This window comes from Vombatus ursinus, unplaced genomic scaffold (genome assembly GCF_900497805.2).
Source record: "Vombatus ursinus unplaced genomic scaffold, bare-nosed wombat genome assembly UNPS02011369.1, whole genome shotgun sequence".
Taxonomy (NCBI): Eukaryota; Metazoa; Chordata; class Mammalia; order Diprotodontia; family Vombatidae; genus Vombatus; species Vombatus ursinus.
In genome coordinates, this window is record NW_020951147.1 from 1338352 (window position 1) to 1357415 (window position 19064).

Genomic DNA, 19064 nt, shown 5'->3' on the forward strand with positions numbered 1-19064 from the left:
GCACACAGTAGGGCAGAGACCCCTGAAGCAGGCAGCACACAGTAGGGTGGAGACCTGAAGCAGGCAGTACACAGTAGGGTGCAGACCCCTGAAGCAGGCAGCACACAGTAGGGTGCAGACCCCTGGCTTGGGAGCCTAAACCCCTAGCTCTGCCCCTGGCTTCCCAAGGCCCTCCCCCTTCCTGCTTTGGCTTCCCCATGTGTAAAACAAAGGGCTTGGACTCTGTGGTCTCAAAGGTCACCTTGCACTCAGACGATTCGAGAGCTGCCTTGAGCAGCCTCACAGGTCCTGGTGCACCTTCCAGATCTGGACACGTTAGAGCTGGCTTTGAAAGGAGGTAGCCAACACTAACTCTGCACTTGACACCTAACCTGTGCTCAGGCACACGGTTTCTGCAAAGTGCCGCCAGATGACTGGGCTGATAGGTCGGGGGCAGGGGGAGGGAAGCAGAGGTGTGCTGGATGCGGGGAGGAACAAAACCTTTGGGATTCTCCCTGGCCTGCTCCCGAACTTCGCGGGGAGGCAGTCACTCTCAGGGCACGTGGTGCCTAAACTCTTTTAAAAAGAACTATACAAAAATGAAAATGGGTCACATCCTTGATCTGTCTCCTGATTGACGGTAAAATTCATCACGAAGGCCTCGTGCCCCGGAATAACTTTCATCCTCTCGGTGCAGATATTGATCTACTTGGTATGCTTCCTTGGACCAGTCTCCCTTTTTTTCCTCATGAAGGATGGAATGACACTTGGGGATTTGGGGGTGAAGGGTTGACCCCTGGAACCATAGGATCATGAGGTCTTAGGAGGTCACTGAGTCCAGTCTCATTTAGAGGTGAGGAAATTCAGGTCTCGGGAGGGGACTTGCCTCCAGGACAGAAGTCATAAGTAGCAAAGCTCAGGGGTTGAAACTGGGGGCTCAGACTCTAAAATTGAGTTCTAGGGATCATCTTAGGACCTGCGATCAAATTAAACACTTTCAAGGTGATCATTTGTTTTTGGCCTACCTGGGTGTGTTTTCATCAACGGTGAAACATCCGTAAAGGAACACGATGATCCCAACAATGGAAGCGGGAATGAGCATTTGAGTGTACACACCCAGCCAGGCAAAGTACAGGCCGACCTTCTCTCCAAAATACTTCCTGAAACAATGAAGGAAAAAAGGGCTCAGAGAAAGAGCTATTGCCCTAAGTCAATTGTGAGAGGTGCCCCCATCCTCCACTCATCTTCTAATGCTGGGCTGCCACATCAGTGGTGGAGAATGGGGTGCTGAGCCTGGCATGTGTCTTTCTTGGAAATGTTTCCTCCCTCTCTCTTCCTTTTCCTTTTTTCTCCTTCTCCCTATCCCTTCTCCTCTCCCTCTACTCTCTCATTTTCTTGAGTCTTGCCCACACACAAACAGGGCTCTGGCTTCCGGAGCTGGCTGTCCCAATCCTCCCTTTTTCATTCTCCTGAGAAGAACCTTTTGCTCAGAAGAACAAGATAAGAGAGTTCCCCAGACCTCCTTCTCTGCTGCCTAAGAGATGGCTCCGTCCTGCTGTCCCCTGTGCATGTGGCACCTTCCTCATAGCGTCCTAGGTGAGATGCCCGGAGAAGCGGAAGGGGGGCATCAAGAGACAGGAAGGGGAGGAATTCTTCACTGGGAATGAGGTTTTCCTTTGAAGTCCATTGTCTATCATGAATAAAGACTTAACAGTCTCTAGGTCAGACTTAAGTCACCTCAGGCTAGATGGCACAGCCTAAGAAAAACCACTAAATTCTCAAAAGGAGATGGGTTGTTTGCTATAAGCCACAATCTCTTTCAAGTTCCAACAGATTCCAAGGTGGAATGTAGTTACAGGCACAAGGCAGATCTGAAATACATGTCTGTCACTGGGAGGTGAATCTGATGACTACCAGGGACCCTAGCCCATTTTCCCATGACCTCTGGCTGGAGAGGCAGGCCCCACTCAAGGCCAAGTTGACCTCACCTGATGAGGTGGATTGGCTGGTACTTATAGAAGGCCCCATAGGTGGCCCACTCCTCACACAGAATCTGGAAAACAAAAGGGGTTAGGAAGGAGAGGAAATCACATTACCAGCCTTTCTTGCATACTTAGGAAGACAAAGCAGCCAGGAATGGAAGGCACCAACAGTAGGAGGTGTAGTCGGAGGGTTAGGGTTAGTGTCCCGGATCATTTCTAGGTGGCTATGGGACAGTGCAAAGTCGGCGGGTGCAGTTTCTTGAGGCTGGCTATGGCCTCAGGAAGACCCCAGTTTTTGTGCTGCTCCTGACCCAGAACAGCCGTATCTTAACTTCTCTCGGTACAGACAAGTGGCCGATGGGCATCAGTGGATGAACTTATGCACTGAGACTTCTCATACACATGAAATTGCAGCTCAGGACCACACCCACCAGCCCTGGGTGGAAAAAAATGGGCTTTTCATTGGAAATTGTGGTTTTCCTGTACTTCAGTCCCTTGAGTGCACCCACGCTCTCCATGAGAAATAGCAGAAAAAGCTTGTTGGCAGGGGACAGCCACATTGGTACATCCTTCAGGGCAAAAAGAACATGGCTACATTTCTCTTGGGAGAGCTGGCAGGGTTATTTATAGCCCTTAGGAAAAACGTCCACACACGCACACACAAGCGAGGCTCACTACTGTCACCCCTCTGACCCTGGGGAATGGGACACTCGCCTTTCAAGGAAGGGCTCTGTAGGAAGGAGAAGACTCTGGCCTGGGGGGGAAAAGGCTTGCCAAGCTTTTGTACTATTCTCTTCATCCCTAGAAGGCTGGCCACCAGGTGAGGGATGCTGCAGGCTACAGAAACCCATGAGGATTCAGGTGTGTGCTGGGACAAGAGCCTCAGTCTGGTTGAACCAAGTACAAACTGAAATGTATCCAAGGGATTCAACCTCCCACGTTTCAGCACTACCCACGCCGGTCATTCTATCTGTCCTCCACAAATGCTGATACGCTGAATTCCTGAGAGACCGTGGCCGTTTGGGCTCCACTTTCTTTCCAGCAGGGCAATGGCTGGTTGCAGTCCTAAGAGAAGGAGGTTCTTCACAAGTGACCCAAAACCACTTTTTGCGATGCCTAAGTAATGCCCAGAGCTGGCCCTGGAGGAAACAAGGGCTTCATTCTCCACCAGGTGAATGGATCCATTACAAGAAATTTAAAAAAGAGGAGAGATTGGCACATGGGTGTAGATGGGCTTGTGCAATTCGATCATGAGTTGGGTGGATGGGACCGAAGGGGCCTCAGTGTTTGCCAAGTCTCTGTCCCCTGCTTCCAAATATCAATTTCTAGGAGTCTCCTGCACCATGTCAAGGGTAATGTTGGGCCCTCAGCTGACTCCCTGCTCAGGCCAAGAGCCCATTCTTGGCTGGGCACTTGGAAGGCCACCGATCCCTGATACTGAACGCTGTACACTGCGTCACTGAACGGGAGATTCACATTTCTCATAGAGGAAAGTGTACAAGACTAAGCCTTGGCTTACTTAACAAAGATGAATCTGATGGAGAAAGCCACTCAGAAGCCACTCTCAGAGTCTGGTGTATGGGATGGCAGCTTGGCAATGTTGGGGTGTGGGGATAATGTGAGGGACCCTGTCTTCCCTTCAAATGGATGGGCTGGCCCCCTGATGATCTCTACCATTCTGTGATGGCACACAGGGAGGAGGCAAGGCCATCTGCTGCGAGGGACTGGGAGGCATGGTGATGGAAGGTGACCCTGGAAATCACCACAGAGCTGGCTCTGGGTTGGCCTCCCTGCCTTCAGCATCCCTCCTCTCCAACGGGACACTCCACTCAGCCAAGGTGACTTTTTCTAAAGCGGCTGTGACCATGTTATCCCCTCCACCGTCCCCTCAATTATCTCCAGGGGCTCCTGGACACCTCCAGGATCAAGCAGAAAGGCCCTGCTTGGCTTCTGGAAAGCCCTTCCCAGGTTGGCCCCTGCCAGCTTCATTATTTGTTATTTTATTTCACTTATTCTCCAGCCCAGTCAAACGATTTTCTCTCTTTGTTCCTCACACACACCACTTTGATTTTCCCAACTCCGTGCCTTTGTCCTGGCTGCCCCTCCATGCCTGGAGTGCACCACCTTCTCCCCTCCACCTCTGACAATCCTATTTCTTTCAAGATTCTCCCCTTTTATAGGAAGCCTTTCCTGATGCCTCCACCTTCTTCTACCTCCCGCATATCGATTGTGTATGGGTTTTTATTTTGAATACACTGACACATACTGTCAACCCCTATTGATGAACAGCTCCTTGAGCCCAGGGCTGATTTTGCTTTTGTCTTTGTGCCTCCTGCATCCAGCACATAGTGGGTGTTCAATAAATGGTTGCTGATTGACTGACTTATTGACTAGAGGCCATTTAGATCAGAGCAGGGACACCCTGAACTCTGGTCAAGTTCAGTGAAGGGGTCCACCAGGGATTCTGGGGATTTTAGGATCACTGATTTAGAGGGGTAAGGGCACTTGGAGGCCATCAAGTATAACCTAATTGACAACCTTAACTTATAAGAAAACTGAGACCCAGACACATCAAGTGACTTCCCTAGGTCACCAAGCTGTGAAGTGTCAGAAGCAGGATTTGAATCCAGGTCCTCTGACCTAAGTCCAGGGCCCTTGCCATTAAACCAAGTGAAGGACTTAGAGTCCCTGGCTTCGTTCAAGTCTCAGCTCCAGAGCCAGCCTCCCCAGGAAGCCCCCCATTCTCTAAGCTGTTAGTATTTGCTCCCTCTCCAAACATTCACGTACGTATTTATCTATTTCTTTGTTGTGCCCCACAACCCTCAGTAGAATGGAAGCTCTTTGAGGGCGGGGACCATGTCTAGTTTTGTCTTTGTTGCCCCAAAGCTGAGCACCAAGTTCTGCACAAGAGTTGGCACTTAATTGATGCTGGTAGTTGGCCGGGATGAACCAGGCAAATACTCTGCCTTAACTTACTTTTCTGTCGTTCACCTCTACATCTTCTCCTTCAAAGTCACCCTGTTTAAAAAATAAAAGGGCATAGAAAAGTCACATGATTCTGTGGTTAGCCAGGAGAGGCCCTTTCTCTCATGCCCTCAGGGACACGCTCATACAGTCCCCCACCCTCAGCTTAGGGGGTTCTATCCAGCTGGTCTTATAAGGCAGAGACAGATCCTTGAGGCAATGCAGTGTGTGAGAATGTGAGCTCAGAGAAAGGTGGATTGTTCCATTCCTTCTTGTATTCCTGGCACCCAGTAGGGGCTTGATAAATGCTTACTGATAGACTGGAAAGAGCCCTGGCTCTGGACTTGGGTCTTGGGTTTGTATTCTGGATCTGCTATATGCTCCCTTGGTCACTGTGAGGGATCCAGGGCCTCAGTTTCCCCAACTATAAAAAGTTTCAACTGGATGAGCCTTATGGCCCTTCCTAGCTCCACGGTCTATGATTTAGGATCCAAGAATTCCCATTTTACAGATGAGTTAAAAACAGCGTGGTTCTTCTCTTTAGCCTGAGGGCAGCCAGATATAGACAGGCTCCCATCTGCTCAGGGGACAGAGATCCTTGGGATGCGTCCAGGAAGCCAGCTTCTTGCTCTGGAGAAGCCGAGCGGGGCAGTCGGTCAGCCCCGGGGAGAAGGTGTCCTCCCTCAGCCCAGTCCTCAGCTGCCTCTGTGAAGTGGGGCTGGAGAGCTGCTCTCATGACCCTCCGATGGCTGGGGGCCTCACTGGGGAAGCGAGAGCAGCTCTTCTCAGCCCGTGTCACCTGGCACATAAGGCCAGAGCCAGTCCTCTCCCCACCCCTGGATGATCAGAGTGGAGATCTCCCCTGGACTACTGAGACAGTTAAGTGACTCCTAGCTTCCAGTTCCTTTCTTTTTACAGTTGGGGAAACTGAGGCCCTGGGCCCTTCATGGTGACCCAGGGAGCAAGTAGTAGATCCAAAATCCAAACCTGAAAACTGAGTCCAAAGCCAGGGCTCTTTCCTATCGATTAACAATGAGTACCTACCTACCCTGTGGTAGCCAAAATCATTTCCCTAAAGTACACGTCACACCTCTGTTCAATAACCTTCGGGCTCCCTACTGCATCTGGTATCAAATATAACCTGCCTTCTTGGAAGCTAAAACTTCTCATCATTAGGCTTTAAGGTCACCTTTCTGCACATATTTACCCATCATTCTACTTCTACTCAATGCTCCAGTCAAATAGGCTCCTTCTGGCTCCATAAGCTCAGCAGTCCATCTCCCCCACCTTTGCTCAGGCTGTTCAGCATGCCAGATGCACCCTTACTCCTCACTGCTGTCTCCCAGAATCCTCAGTTTCCTTCAAGGTTCCCCACCCCAGGTCCCCCCTCCCTGGGGAAGCCCTTTTGGTCTGGCAGGTGTCTCCTGCCTCAAACTGTCATAGATTTACTCATCAGTGTAAATGGATTGGCTATTCAGGGAACAGAATAAAGCCCAAGTTTGTGAGGGCAGAGACTCTTTTCGGTTTTTGTCTGTGCATCCCCAATACCTGTCATGGTTCCCAGAACATAGTAGGCACTTGATCAATGCTTATAAACTGACAAAAAGAACTGAAATCATGATATGAGGCATTTCCCTCTTCCCTTCAAACAGGGATGAAGCGCATTGCCAGGTCACTTACATCATGCAGGGGGTAGGCTGCGGTATATACTCCATTGGCCAGGAGGCTGGTGATTCCTTAAAAAGAGAGGCATGTGAGGGATTAGTGACCAGCCCCACATCCCATGTTCTCCTGAAATCAACAGAAATATCTCAGCCACTAAAAGAGTTTTCACCAAGAGAAATCAGTAAGTCTGGCTCCCCAGAAATCAGAAATCCCTCTGTATTGATCTTCCCGGAGAGGCCGCCTCCCTTACGACTGTTACTAAGCAGAAGATTAAAACATGCTCAATTTTCAGGATTAGAAAGTTACAGAGGAAAAAAAGATAGCATTATGTCTGGGAGGAACTAAGAATGAGTTACTCCTATTACCCTACCTGCTTGGGAGGGAAAGCCTGCAGATTTGAAAGTATGTATTGGAGGGGTTAGAAAAGGTCAAATCACGAGAAAAACACGGAAGGGGAAATCGATGATGTGAAGAAACACACACACAATTTAAAACGAGGTTGGAGACTGATTCGAGAAGCAGGAGGGAGAGTTTTCCCACAGCCTTGGGCAGGAGTGGGAAGACAGGACTTACCATATTGACCACATTTTCTCCTTTTATTTAAAAGGGCAGTATCCTTCTTTCTTCCCTCTCCTTGCCCTGTTTACACATCAGTCTATTAGTTACATGAATGGGCCTCCGGCAATTCAATGTTGCATTTGGAAATAAAAGAAGCGAGGGAGTGGGGGCGGGGAACGACTCAGGAAGGCTCAGGGACAATTCCCCTTGGGACTGGGCTTGGACCCAGGCCGGGGCCAAACTTCTGGGCCCTTCTGGTGGGGGGATGTTTCAAAGGTCAGACTTATTCTTAGAAGCCATCTCAGCTAGCCCTGGGAGTCAGGGATGGGCAGTGAGGTCTGTAAGGGCTGGCTTCTTATAAGCTTCTGTCTGGGACAGTGGAGAGGACACTGGCTCTTGAATCAGAGGAACCCCAGAAGCTGATTTAACCTCCAAGGACTGTTTGTTTTCCTTACCTATAAAATGAGAGGGCTGGACTTTTGGCCTCGAGGATACCTAAGATCTTCTGATCCTAAGATATTGGACCAGAATTCGGGAGGGTGGTGATGGACCAGAATCCTTGAGCCAAGGCCACTAACCTGCCCTGAGGGGCTCGTCCCAGGGAGTTTGTAGATGCCTCTTCTAAATGGAAGGGGACTTTCCCCAGAAGGGGGTTCTTTACTGGGGGGTGGCTAAGTTACCTCACTGATTGGACCAGAACTGAAAAGAGAGTTCATGGCAGAGTAGAAAATGAGGATCTATGTTCCAAGACTATTTCTCCAGCTGAGTGACCTTGTGTAAGTCACTTCCTCTCGGTAAAATGAGGACCTCTAAGGTCCCTCCCACTAATAACCCTGTCATCCTATGTTCTGGCTCTGAAGAGGAAGGAATTCACTGTAAATCATCAGAAAGAATTCCACGTCTGCCTTTTCACCTCCTCCAGGGCTCTCTCTTTGGCCACTAGTCCAGTCAGACTTCCCCAACCCTTGTCTGCCATTCCTGGCCCGGAAGCCTGCAGAGGGCAGGCACTGGGTCCTACTCCTATCATGGAATCTTCAGGGCCTTGCACATGGAGATAGCTGTTGCAATGAAATGGAATTCAGGCCAGATGGAAGCCGAGACTGATGGACGATAATAATAGTTGTCATTTAAGGTTTACAAAGCACTTTACCGATACCATCTCATAGCAACCCTAAGAGGTTGCCCACTATTAATGCTCCCATTTCAAAGACAAGGAAACTGAGGCAGCCAGTTTTCCACATCTCCCTTTCCACTGTGCTCCCTGGTTGTCTACAAGGGCCAAACCTGAAGGAGATCCGACCAGTGTGAGCACGCCTGCCCTAGCCAGGGATGGGCAAAGAAGACTGAGGACCACAGCACCCACTATTCAGTGCCTCGACTGAGGAGGGATGTGGGCCACGGGAAGATTCCCTGGACTTGGGGTGGGCCAGGAAGCACAAGAGTTGGGGAGCGGGATGGGGCAAGTCACTTCACTAACCTGGGCCTCAGTTTCTTCACCTGGAAAAAGAGGGGGCAGGACCAGGTGGCCTGAGTTCCCTATCAGTGTGTGATTGCTTGATATGGAGCACACCCTTCACTTCTGACCTCTCTGCCTTTGTCCTGGCATGCTGTCCCCTCCCAGCTTCCCTGGCTGCCTTCACAACTCAGCTCAGATCCTCCCTGACTTCCCCTCATTTTGTATGCAGTAGTGGTTTGCATGTTGTCTCTCCATTAGAATGGAAGCTCCTGGGGGACAGGAACCAGTTTTGAATCCTGGGCACACAGCAGGTGTTTAATAAATGTAGCAAATAGCTTCCAATATCCCCTCTCTTTCTCCCCAGTCCTTGGACATCAGCCGCAGGGCCCTCCAAGAATCTCTGTTGCTCAGGTGGCCCCAGCGGCCGTCTCATCAATGCCCTGTGTCCCACAGGGGGCTGGAGCTCAGTCCTGGCAGCTGCCAGGGGAGGAGGGAAACCCTGATGGCTTAAGCTTGCCTCCCACCCAACTTGGGTTCCCTCAGGGGGAATTTCTGCCCCCACAGGAAGTCAGCTGTGGTTAGAATCAGCATCCCTGAGAACAGAGCGACTTATCACCAGCCTCCACTCTGAACCACAAGCTATTCATTTCAGCTCTCTATGGCATAACAGGTCACCAGCCATCCTTGCCCATGCAGTCGGGGGGATGGGCAAGCTGGGTCCACGTCCTGACCCCATTACGACTGGAGGGTCTAAGGTCAGCCCCAGCTGTGGGCCAATTCAGCATGTCAGGAGGCTCCCCTGGGGAGCCCAGGTCTGGGTAGAGTGTAAGCTCCTGGAGGGCAGACCTTGGTTTCCTCTCTGTCTTTGAAACCTCAGCACCAAGCACAGTGCCCAGCCCAAAGCAGCTGCTTGATGACGAGTTCTCTGATACCAACTAGGAATGCTGTTATTACCATTTCTCAATGGCTATTGACTCCACCAGAGAAAGGAATGATTTCTTGGTCCCGTCCAGTGACAGCCAGTGTTATTGAGATCTCCTGCCACAGAGTTTAAAGGTTCCCTCTGTAGATCAGTACAAATCCTCAGTACCAAGAAAGTCCTGGGCCAGCTGACCCAGACTGACCAACATGAAAACATATATGCACTTCAGCTCTTGTTGAAAACTGGCACATGCAATTAAACCATTATCAAAAACCCCAGAATGAGGGAAAAATAAAGGAAGACCATTTCAGTGGGTGCTACCCCTTCACCCCTTTTCCAGGTCTGCACTGGAAAAGGGACAGAGCTGAGTGGATTTCCACCCTTTCCACATGTCTCCTTACCCATGCTGGCCTTCGAGCAGGTCGTCCTCTTCAAAATCTCATACACCTATGTCAGAGACAAAGATGGGGGTGGGGGGTGGGAGAGATACAGATGAGGGGGAGGTGTGGTGGTTCATTTTTAGGAAATATACAACATTAACAGAATATTTCTCTAAGACCCCTCATGCCAATTTCCACCAACTCCAGGGTACAAGCAGACATATATCCCACGACCCCAGTTTTGCACTTGCGTCTGAAATGATGCCGGCAATGGAGGTGAAGCCCCTTTCCCAGGGAAGACCCACTTTCCTGAGAAATCCCAAGAAGCCTGCTTGTGTGTGCCCAGAGTCACAGGAGACATGTCACAAAAAGAACAGGACTGTGGCAGGGCAGGGGATGGGGCTATCGCTGATTCTGTCTTTCATTCCTGTCAAGTAGATCATCAATCACAGGCCTCATGTATTGTTCGAGGTTTTTCCTCTGGGAACCATGAGTGAATGCTTAGTCTGGTGGTGCCCAGCTAAGTGTCAGGAGGCAGAATCTGGGGGAGGGGTGTTGTTATGCTCCCTGTGGGATGTCAGACACCCCGCTGTCTTTTCAGAACGATGTTGAACTACGGGGGAGGGGGTGTGTGTTTAATTCCTACCCCCTCTAATTATTTTCTCCTTATTTCAAACCAACTCATTTATAAAATAAAAGGTCTAACCTTCTATAAAGGAGGCAATACTATTTTTTTTTGGCTAGGTAATGGGATTAAGTGACATGCCCAGGGTCACACAGCTAGACTAATATTCTTCAAATCCATTGAAGGTAAGGAATCCTGAGATCTTACTGCAGGATGTCTAAAGGGCCTTAAATATCCTGCTTAATTTTGTCATTATATTCCTAATGTTGAGGGTCTAATTAACAAGGCACCTGATCAACCTGGGGAGCTCCCAGGGAGGTGAGGCTCCATTTGGAAGTCCTAAGAGTACATCTTCACACAATGGCTATGTCCATTGGCATCTCCTTGAGAGGACCAAGGATGAGCTCTGATTGAGTCTCGGTGACTGGGGTGACCCCTAAGATTAGGAGGATGGCTCATGGGCCAGTGGGATGGCGACACCTGTGGGGACTGCTATCTCTGCGGCACTCTCAGGATCTCAAAACCAGGAGGAAAGAGGCAAAAAGCAAGGGCTGAGATGAAGACCTCCCCCATCCACCTTTGATAGACCAGTGCAAAGGAGAGAGGGGCTCCTCCTATAATCTCCATGTCAGCCTGCTCATCTTGGAGGAATCCTAGTCATGAAGTCTTCCTCAGGGTATCTTTAGTTCTCCCAAGAAGGAATCAATGGACACAGTCTCAAGCAAAGGCTCAAATCCCTGATGCCCCACCCTCGCCCCACCCCGGAAGCCTGGCCATCACTCTCCCTGCCCACCTGGTAAACTTATCAGGACACTCCGTGGATCAAGGCCATACACAAAACCTAAGACATCGGTGATAACTTACTGCAGCAAGACCTTTTATTTACCATTGGCTTGTTAATTACCCTCCTTTGCTAGATCTCTTTATCTGTCGCGGTCACTAATCTTGGGTTTCCCCCTCGACTTTCTCCTGGGCCCCCTTTACTTCTCCTCTGTCCTATCTCCCTTGGTGATCTCAGCAGCCCCATGGGTTCAATGCCCATCTCTATGCAGGTGATTTCCAAATCTCTATTTCCAGCCCTAGTCTCTGCTAAGGCACAGTTAAACCCTGCCAGTTGCCCTTCGGACATGGCAAACTAGACATCTATTGGGCATCTCAATCGCAACGTGTGCCAAAACCAGAACTTCTCATCTTCCTTCTTTCTCCCTTCCCCTGACCCCATTGTCCCCAGTTCCAAACTTCCCTATTCTGGCCAAGGTCCCCAGTATCTTTCCATCATTCCCCCGAGTTCATGACCTCAGTTTTACTCTCAGCTTGGACTCACCTGGACTTACAATCCTCTTCCATCACAGCCAATAAAGCTTATGTTTGCAAAGCACTTTACATACATTAATTCATTTGATCCCCAACCACCCAGGGAGGTTTGTTTGGGCTATTCTTATCTGTTACAGATAAGAAAGCTTAGCACCGAGAAGAAGGAAGGAAGGAAGCATTTATTAACTACTTACTGTGTGCAAAGGCATTCGCATGTTGGGAAGGGATACAAGTAAAAGGACAGCCCCTTCCCTCTAGCAGCTTCCACCAACAGAGGAAGGTTGTGGGGAAAGGGAGACTAGATCAGACTTCAACAGAAGTGTGAGCGGGATGCTTTCTTCAGGTTCAGAGCAATAAGGACAGAGGCAGTGAGCATGTTGTAGTGGTGGCAGGGCTGGCCTCAGAGTCAGAAGAGCTGGGTTCAGGTCCTGCCTCCAAGGTACACTGGCTAAGGAGGCTAACCTCTCCCTGCCCCAGGTTCCTGTCTAAGACTGTTGGTGAGAAGGGGCCAATCTGCTCTCGAAGAGGGAAATGCTTCACCAGGAGGTCCTTCCCCAGGGGAAACCACAGGTCTGGTCCCAGCTCATTATTGGCAGGTAGGGAGTACTTTTTGAAGAAGAGAAACAAGAAGGAAGGGGTCTTTGGGAACCTGCTGATGGGCGTTTTAAACTCTCCCACTAAAAACAACGGCTCCCCCTTGGATCAGGCTGGAAACGTGACAGTGAAATTCTTTTCTGAAGGCCCCTTTGATGGAGATAAGACAAGCAATAATCTTCTCCACTTCACCTAGGAGTGAAATGGAAACTCAGAAGAGGCAGGTGACTGGGCCAAGGTCACACAATTGATAAGTAGCAGAATGGGGACTCCAAAGCTCTCTTGGAGACTGCCTGCCTTTCAAGGCCTAAATAGTGCTGTTATAATATAGGACAAGACTTTCTATTGCTAATGGGAGTGGTAGAGTCTCAGGGCACTGGGGCGTGGTGACTTGGGGAAGGACTTGGGGCAGAGAATGGCCTCTGGTCTTCCTTACTTGGCCATCAGCTTACCCTACTCAGATTCCACCTGGAGGCCTTGCTCCAAGAAGGACATAGAGGGGGGCAACCAGGATGAGGAAGGGCCTTGAGTTCATGCCATCTGGGGACTGGCTGAAGTTAATTTGGGAGGAGGGTGAGGTTCTGCCTGTAAAGATACAGGCAGAAAAGAGCTGTGTCTGGAGCATTTGAAGGGTGGGATTGACTTTATTCTGTTTGGCCCCAGAGGCAGAACCAAGAACAGTGGATGGCAGAAAGGACAAATTCAGCTAGATTAAATAAGGACCACCCCCCGCCCCCAACCACCAAAGAGAGCTGGCCCCAAGGGGGGGGATCCTCTTTTTGGAAGTGGGAGTGGATTCCCACACTCTGAGGCCCTGTAGCACAGAAAGGCTAGTTACTAGTTGGGAATGCTCTAGGGATTCTGGTTTAGGTCCAGGGTGGAGCAGAACAGGCTGTGCTGAGAGCAAAAGCAGGGCACAGTGTCTTGGAAGGGGGCTTAGAACTGGTTTTAGGAGACTTGGGTTCAAATCCAACCTCTGCTCCCTCCTTCCTTAAGGGGGCTAGCTCCTTAAGCTCTCTGGACCTTCATGTGTCAAATGAGGTGGGTGGTCTAGAAAATCGGTAAAGCCCCTTCCAGCTCTGAATCTTTGCCTCTATGATCTAGCTCCCAATCTGGCCAGGTCCCCAGGCTATGGGACTGTGCCCACCAGCAGTTTAGGTCTTGAAAAGCACTTTGCTGAGGAGAGAGACTCTTCTTAACTCCCTCTTAAGAAAATCTTGTGTATTCTTCAGCTGCAATACAGCTGGGCCAACAAAAGCCCCTTTCCCCTCAAGTCTAGTGGACCCACTGCAGAAGTGTTGGGCAGACCCAGAGCAGGACTCGTGGCCACCTGATCCGTGCCTTCTTTCCCCCAGCTAGACTCAAACTCCAGACTTGTTTATTTGCTCTGCAGAGAAGGCCTCAGAACAGCAACTTGGCTGAAACCTTAATTTCTTGTTTAGATAAAAGGCTTGCCCTGAGCTGAGGCACATACAGCATGAGGAATGGCTGCCTTCCCAGCTGGCAGCTGATAGATAAACACAAAGCAGCCCCTGCACCAGGGCAGGGTGGCCCCGGTCAGATTGTAAGCATTCATTTGTTTTGACCAATGGGCGCAATGTCCACACCAAACCTGGTGCCTGGCTTCTCTGAGACCCACATTCCATGATAGGCAGGTCCAGGGGCCATCTAACTCCAAAGCTGAGGAGTTATATGTGGGTTGGAGCTTACAAAATACAACCCAGGCTGAATTTTCAGGGGGCTCCGAGAGAGTCATCACTTTTCTCTCTCTGATTTACAATGATTCAGGACCAGAGACATTATTCAAAGGTGGAGGCACACATTGTACTTCTTGCCTCTCTCCCACAACGTACAAGGAAGCCTTCTTCTTCCCCACTTTTGGTCAGCATAATATTCTAAGTTCTGGAATCTGTCATTTCATGACTATGGCATGAATACCATTCTACCATTGGATGAAGACCTTGGAAAGGAAACTCACATTGGATTCCCAAGGGCAACCCCTCAGCTGTAGAGGACACAAGAAGGCTAGCCATACTCACTATGGTACTCCGAGTTTTGCTGTCGAAAAAGGAATCCTTATCGCTCAGGTCAAACCTGTGGGGATATTGAAGAGAACAGGGCATTGGTTACTGGAGAGAGCCTTGGCCCATGTTCTGTCTATTGGGAATTGGGAAGTGATAATGTCACAAATGATCACAGAAACAGGACCATTGTTGGCAACTAAGAATGAAGACTGACCACTTTTGTTCAAGCCTTCTTTGGGGGAGAAAACCATGAGCAGGAGACAACATATTTGCTATTTTTTACAAGGCTTCCCCCACCCACCCACCCTGAGAACTCACTTAGGCTACTCGGAATTAAATACAGAACATGAATGGCTACTCACTCACGAACAGGCTTCGTCCTCAATCATTGTTGCCACAACTCTGTCAGGGAAAGGCACTGGAGAGAACATTGGACTTGGGAGTCAGGGACATCTGGGTTTAAATCCCAGCTATGTGACTTTACTAAGCGCCTTAACCTCTCTGGGCTGTAGTTTTCTTGTGGGTAAAATAGAGGAGGTAGTAGTCTCGGGTCTAGGCAGTGCAATGGAGAGAGCACTGAGCCTGGAGTCAGGAAGACCTGAGTTCAAATCTGGCCTCAGACACTTACTAGCTGTGTGACCCTGGACAAGTTGCTTCACCCTGTTTGCCTCAGTTTCCTCATCTGTAAAATGAGCTGGAAAAGGAAATGGAACTACTCCAGTATCTTTGCCAAGAAAACCCCAAATGGGTCATGAAGAGTCAGACATGACTGAACAAGTACTCTCGGGCTCCAGATCCCATGATTATATACACACACATCCATGTAATAGGTGAGGAAACTGACCCTCAGAGAAGGGGAGTGAATAGTCCAAGGTCACACACCGCTAGTAAGTAAGGGAGCCTTCTAACCTTATTTTTAGTCTTCTTCCCACATCACCCTGCCTGTCATGCAGAAGAGTCAGCAGCAGCAGCAGCGGAGGGTGGCCCGCTCTAGGCTGGGAAGCCGGGCTTCACCATGGAGGAGGACCTCGTGGGATGGGACTGATCTTTCAGGGGTCTGTGCTCAGCCACCAACGTTCACATGGCACCTCTGTCACCTCTGGGTGATCACAGCTAAGTCCTCTCACCCCTCTCTCTGACCTTCCGTTTCCTCTTTGATCCAATGTAGATCTCAGATTGAGGGCTAGAAGGGGCTTCAGATGTCACCTAGCCCAACTTCTTGTATCCTTTAACCTCCATCCCATCCGAAGTGGGGTAGCTTAGTGCAAAGAGCAGAGGGCTGGATTCCAAGCTAGCTAAAATTCTACATTGTAGACAGGCAGAGGGCTGAATCACAATTGGACGTTCCCATGCTGGCACCCCTGCGCACGTGAACCCACAGGTTTCTCAGCATATGGACAGCTCAGTGGCGCAGTAGTACAAAAGACTCCAAATCCTGCTTCAGACTCTTCCTAGCTGTGTGTCCCTCCCTGTACAAATCACCTAACCCCCATCTGCCTCAGTTTCCCCATCTGTAAAATGGGGATAATCACAGCACCTGCCTCCCAGAGTCGTTGTGAGGATCAAAAAGGATTGTAACACAAGGACTTTGCAAACCCCGGTAGCCCTACAAACACTAGTTACTATTACTATTATTATTATTATACCGATGGAGGTATTAACTTTCCACCCAGGAACACTATGAGGCTCCAGTGCTCTGTAAACTTTGACTCCCTTAGGGAGCTTGTGGTCTCAACAGGGGCTAAGGCATCTAGGTGGATACCAATGATGTGACAGAATCTTTATTCTGCCTTCCACAGGAGGTAGGAGGTGGTTACTGTCCCGTGCCAGCAGAGACCCCAAGGTAAGTTGTACCTCTTCCCACCCTGGCTAATGGAGTGAAACAGGCTGGGCCTTGTCCGTGGTGACATCAAGCCTGGGACTCCACCACTGAGCCAGTTGGGGCAGGGCACGGTTTCCTAACATACTGCTGGGCCATGAGACCTTGGGCCAGTCCCTTCCCCTCTGCTGAATCTCTGCATTATTGGTGGGTTGGGATCCGCAACATTCAGTCCCTGGCTCTTGACACACGTTGCTATTTACAGGGACACGCTGAGGAGGACAGAGGACTGAGGCTGCTGTGGGACCTGTTAACAACCTCACTGGCTTGCTCAGTATCACCAGGGGTGTAACTGCAAACAGTATTTACTTGTGAGATGACACCGGTGCAAAGAAGGAGGGGCAGCCTTATTGATTTAGGGGCCTTTGGTTCCAAACCAAAGAAAACAGTATTCCCTTATTAGGAGCGAGGCCAACTGCCCTCGACCCAGACCAGACCGCCTCCCTGCGCTGGCAAGGGAGAAGACACCCGGTTCAAGCCTGGCTTCCTAAGGTGCCTCTCCCCAAGGGGCTGCCTCCTGCTCCTCCTCCTGGCTTCCTCAGCCGGCCACGAGGCTCTGAGCGCCAGTCTGGGATCCCTTTTCCTCTGGAGCTGGCCACCTGCTTTCAGGCTGGAGGACAGCTTGTCTTTCTTCTCACCTGCTCTAGAGGGAGGGAACTCTCCCTTCTCTGGTTTCTCCCAGGATTCCTTTATTTGCTCACCTTTGGCCTAGCCCCCAGCTTCTCGGGGCACCCTCCCTGGTGGGCACACTGCCACACTCTCTCACTCTGGACTGCCCGCTCCCCACCCTCCCTGTACACTAGGTTCCTTGAGGACAGAGGTCAGATGGTTTTTCATTCAATTCGACTCCACACTTTTATAAAGTACCCACTATGTGCCAGGCCTACTCTGTACTAGGGGATACAAAGTGAGAAGCCTCCTGGCACCTTGATGAGCCTACAGTCTACCAAGGGGAGGAACAGGACACATATATCTATATATCCACATGTATCTACACGTCTACATAGGACACACATGTGTCTGTGTGTCTACATAGAAAAGTGAACAGAAAAGCTATGCGGATAGAACACCAAGTAATATATTCTGGGTAGGGGCAGAACTAAGGGCTAGCAGTTTGATAAAAAATGAGTAGGAGGTCCCACTTTAGTAAACCTTGGCATTGCAAGAGGCAGGTGAGAACGGAGAACATTGCAAGCATGAAGGATGGGCTGGACATGTCCAGGACAACAAGCCAGCCAATCTTTGTATCCCGACAACCCCTGAACCTCTGACATCAGAGGGCAGGGCCTGGCACCCGTCGATGACCAATCCACCTTTCTGGAGTTACAGTGATTTATTGACTGCCATCCACACTGAACATCTCTACAAACTCTCCGGGCAGAAGAGCCATGCCAGACATGAGGGGGCCAGCAGAACAGCCGTGCAACCTCTCAGTTTCTAAAGACGAGATACCCGGGTGCCCCGGGCAGTCTGAGCAGCGAGAAGCCGGAAGCCGGAAGCCTGGGCCGGCCAGGCTCAGTTCATACTCACAGGTGCTGCTTTTCCCTGGAGAAGGTGAAAGAGAGTCTTTTCATGCTCTGGGATCTGTTGCCAGCCACCCGAGGTTGGATAGGCTCTGTCATTTTCTGGAGGACGGAGTTAATTTTTTTGAGGAGGCCCCGGCTCTGGTTAATCTGGTACATCTGCAGATTGGGGGAGAAAGGAAAGGAAACCGGTATCATTCGGCTGTGTGTGTGTGGGGGGGACCCTTCTGATCTGGTCCAGCACAGGCCCAGCAGGATCCTGCTGTACATATGAAGACAGAGAGACCTTCCCAAAGAGCCTGGGAGGAAGATGGAGAGAAAGCAGCAAGCTCGTCAAATCCAGCACTTTCGTCACACATTCAAGGAGATGCCTGTTCTCTGGGAGATTGCTAGATGATGCAAGAAGGCACGGTCTGATTGATAGGACTATGTAAACAACCCATCATACCTCTAGTTCTTGTCTCTACAGAGAAATAAACCAAGCTAAATAAACTGTAAGGAACAGGCTGTAAAATCCCTTCATAGCTGTCCACTTTCAGGAGTTCAGTGAGCAGGAAATGGGGGCAAAAGGAAAAGGATAAGTTGGGCAAAGATGCCCCAGTGGAGGCTCGGAGCCCAAAGTTTCATCGAATTTTCATTGGCCACCCATTCCAGGGGGCTTTAAAGCCATCTCTTCTAGTATCTGAGCCTTTTTTCCCAGTTTGGGCTGGTGTTTTGTGTGCCACAAAATACCAGACCCAGATTCAGGTCTGTGCTTCTTTTCTGCAAAATGGACAGAGGGAGGTAAGGAGGAAGTTTTAACAATCTCTGCAACTGTCCCCTCCAAGAGCAAATGCAGTGGGAGGCCAGGTGCCTTCTTATTGTTACTGAGAATACTTTGGTGGAGAAAAAAGACCAGTCACCATTGGCATGGAGGGCCATGCAACTGACCAGCAAACCATCTTGTCAAGCAGCCCGGCCCCATGTCAATAGCCTATGCTCCTGAGCTTTCCTGAAGCTATGGTAGGGCTAGGATAGACAGAGAAGCGCTCACCTTCTTGGTGGGCATTTTGAGTTTCAAAAATTCAGCCTCTCGGCACAGAACGTTCCAGGGCGCATGGATCTTCACAAATCCAATTCCATGTATTTTAGTCTGGAAGGAGAGAAAAGAGCTTCAATTGGGGCAGTTAGAGAGCTCCTTGGGACTGGCAGTCCAGCTC

The 19064-nt window shown here is 50.0% G+C and overlaps 1 protein-coding gene across 2 annotated transcripts in view; it reads right to left on the reverse strand.

Moving 5' to 3' along the window:
* The window catches only part of ANO1 (anoctamin 1), a 193163-nt gene that overhangs the window by 52747 nt on the left and 121352 nt on the right, over positions 1 to 19064 (reverse strand). Inside the window, exons 4-12 of one of the 2 annotated variants that reach the window (XM_027856108.1) lie at positions 18899 to 18997; positions 17873 to 18024; positions 14479 to 14533; positions 9928 to 9973; positions 7164 to 7229; positions 6606 to 6661; positions 4938 to 4979; positions 1968 to 2032; positions 1005 to 1139 (exon numbers count right to left, since the gene is read on the reverse strand). In XM_027856108.1, coding sequence (XP_027711909.1) covers positions 1005 to 1139; positions 1968 to 2032; positions 4938 to 4979; positions 6606 to 6661; positions 7164 to 7229; positions 9928 to 9973; positions 14479 to 14533; positions 17873 to 18024; positions 18899 to 18997 — 716 coding nt within the window. The remainder of the gene's footprint in view (positions 1 to 1004; positions 1140 to 1967; positions 2033 to 4937; positions 4980 to 6605; positions 6662 to 7163; positions 7230 to 9927; positions 9974 to 14478; positions 14534 to 17872; positions 18025 to 18898; positions 18998 to 19064) is intronic. The other variant, XM_027856109.1, reaches the window with a different exon arrangement.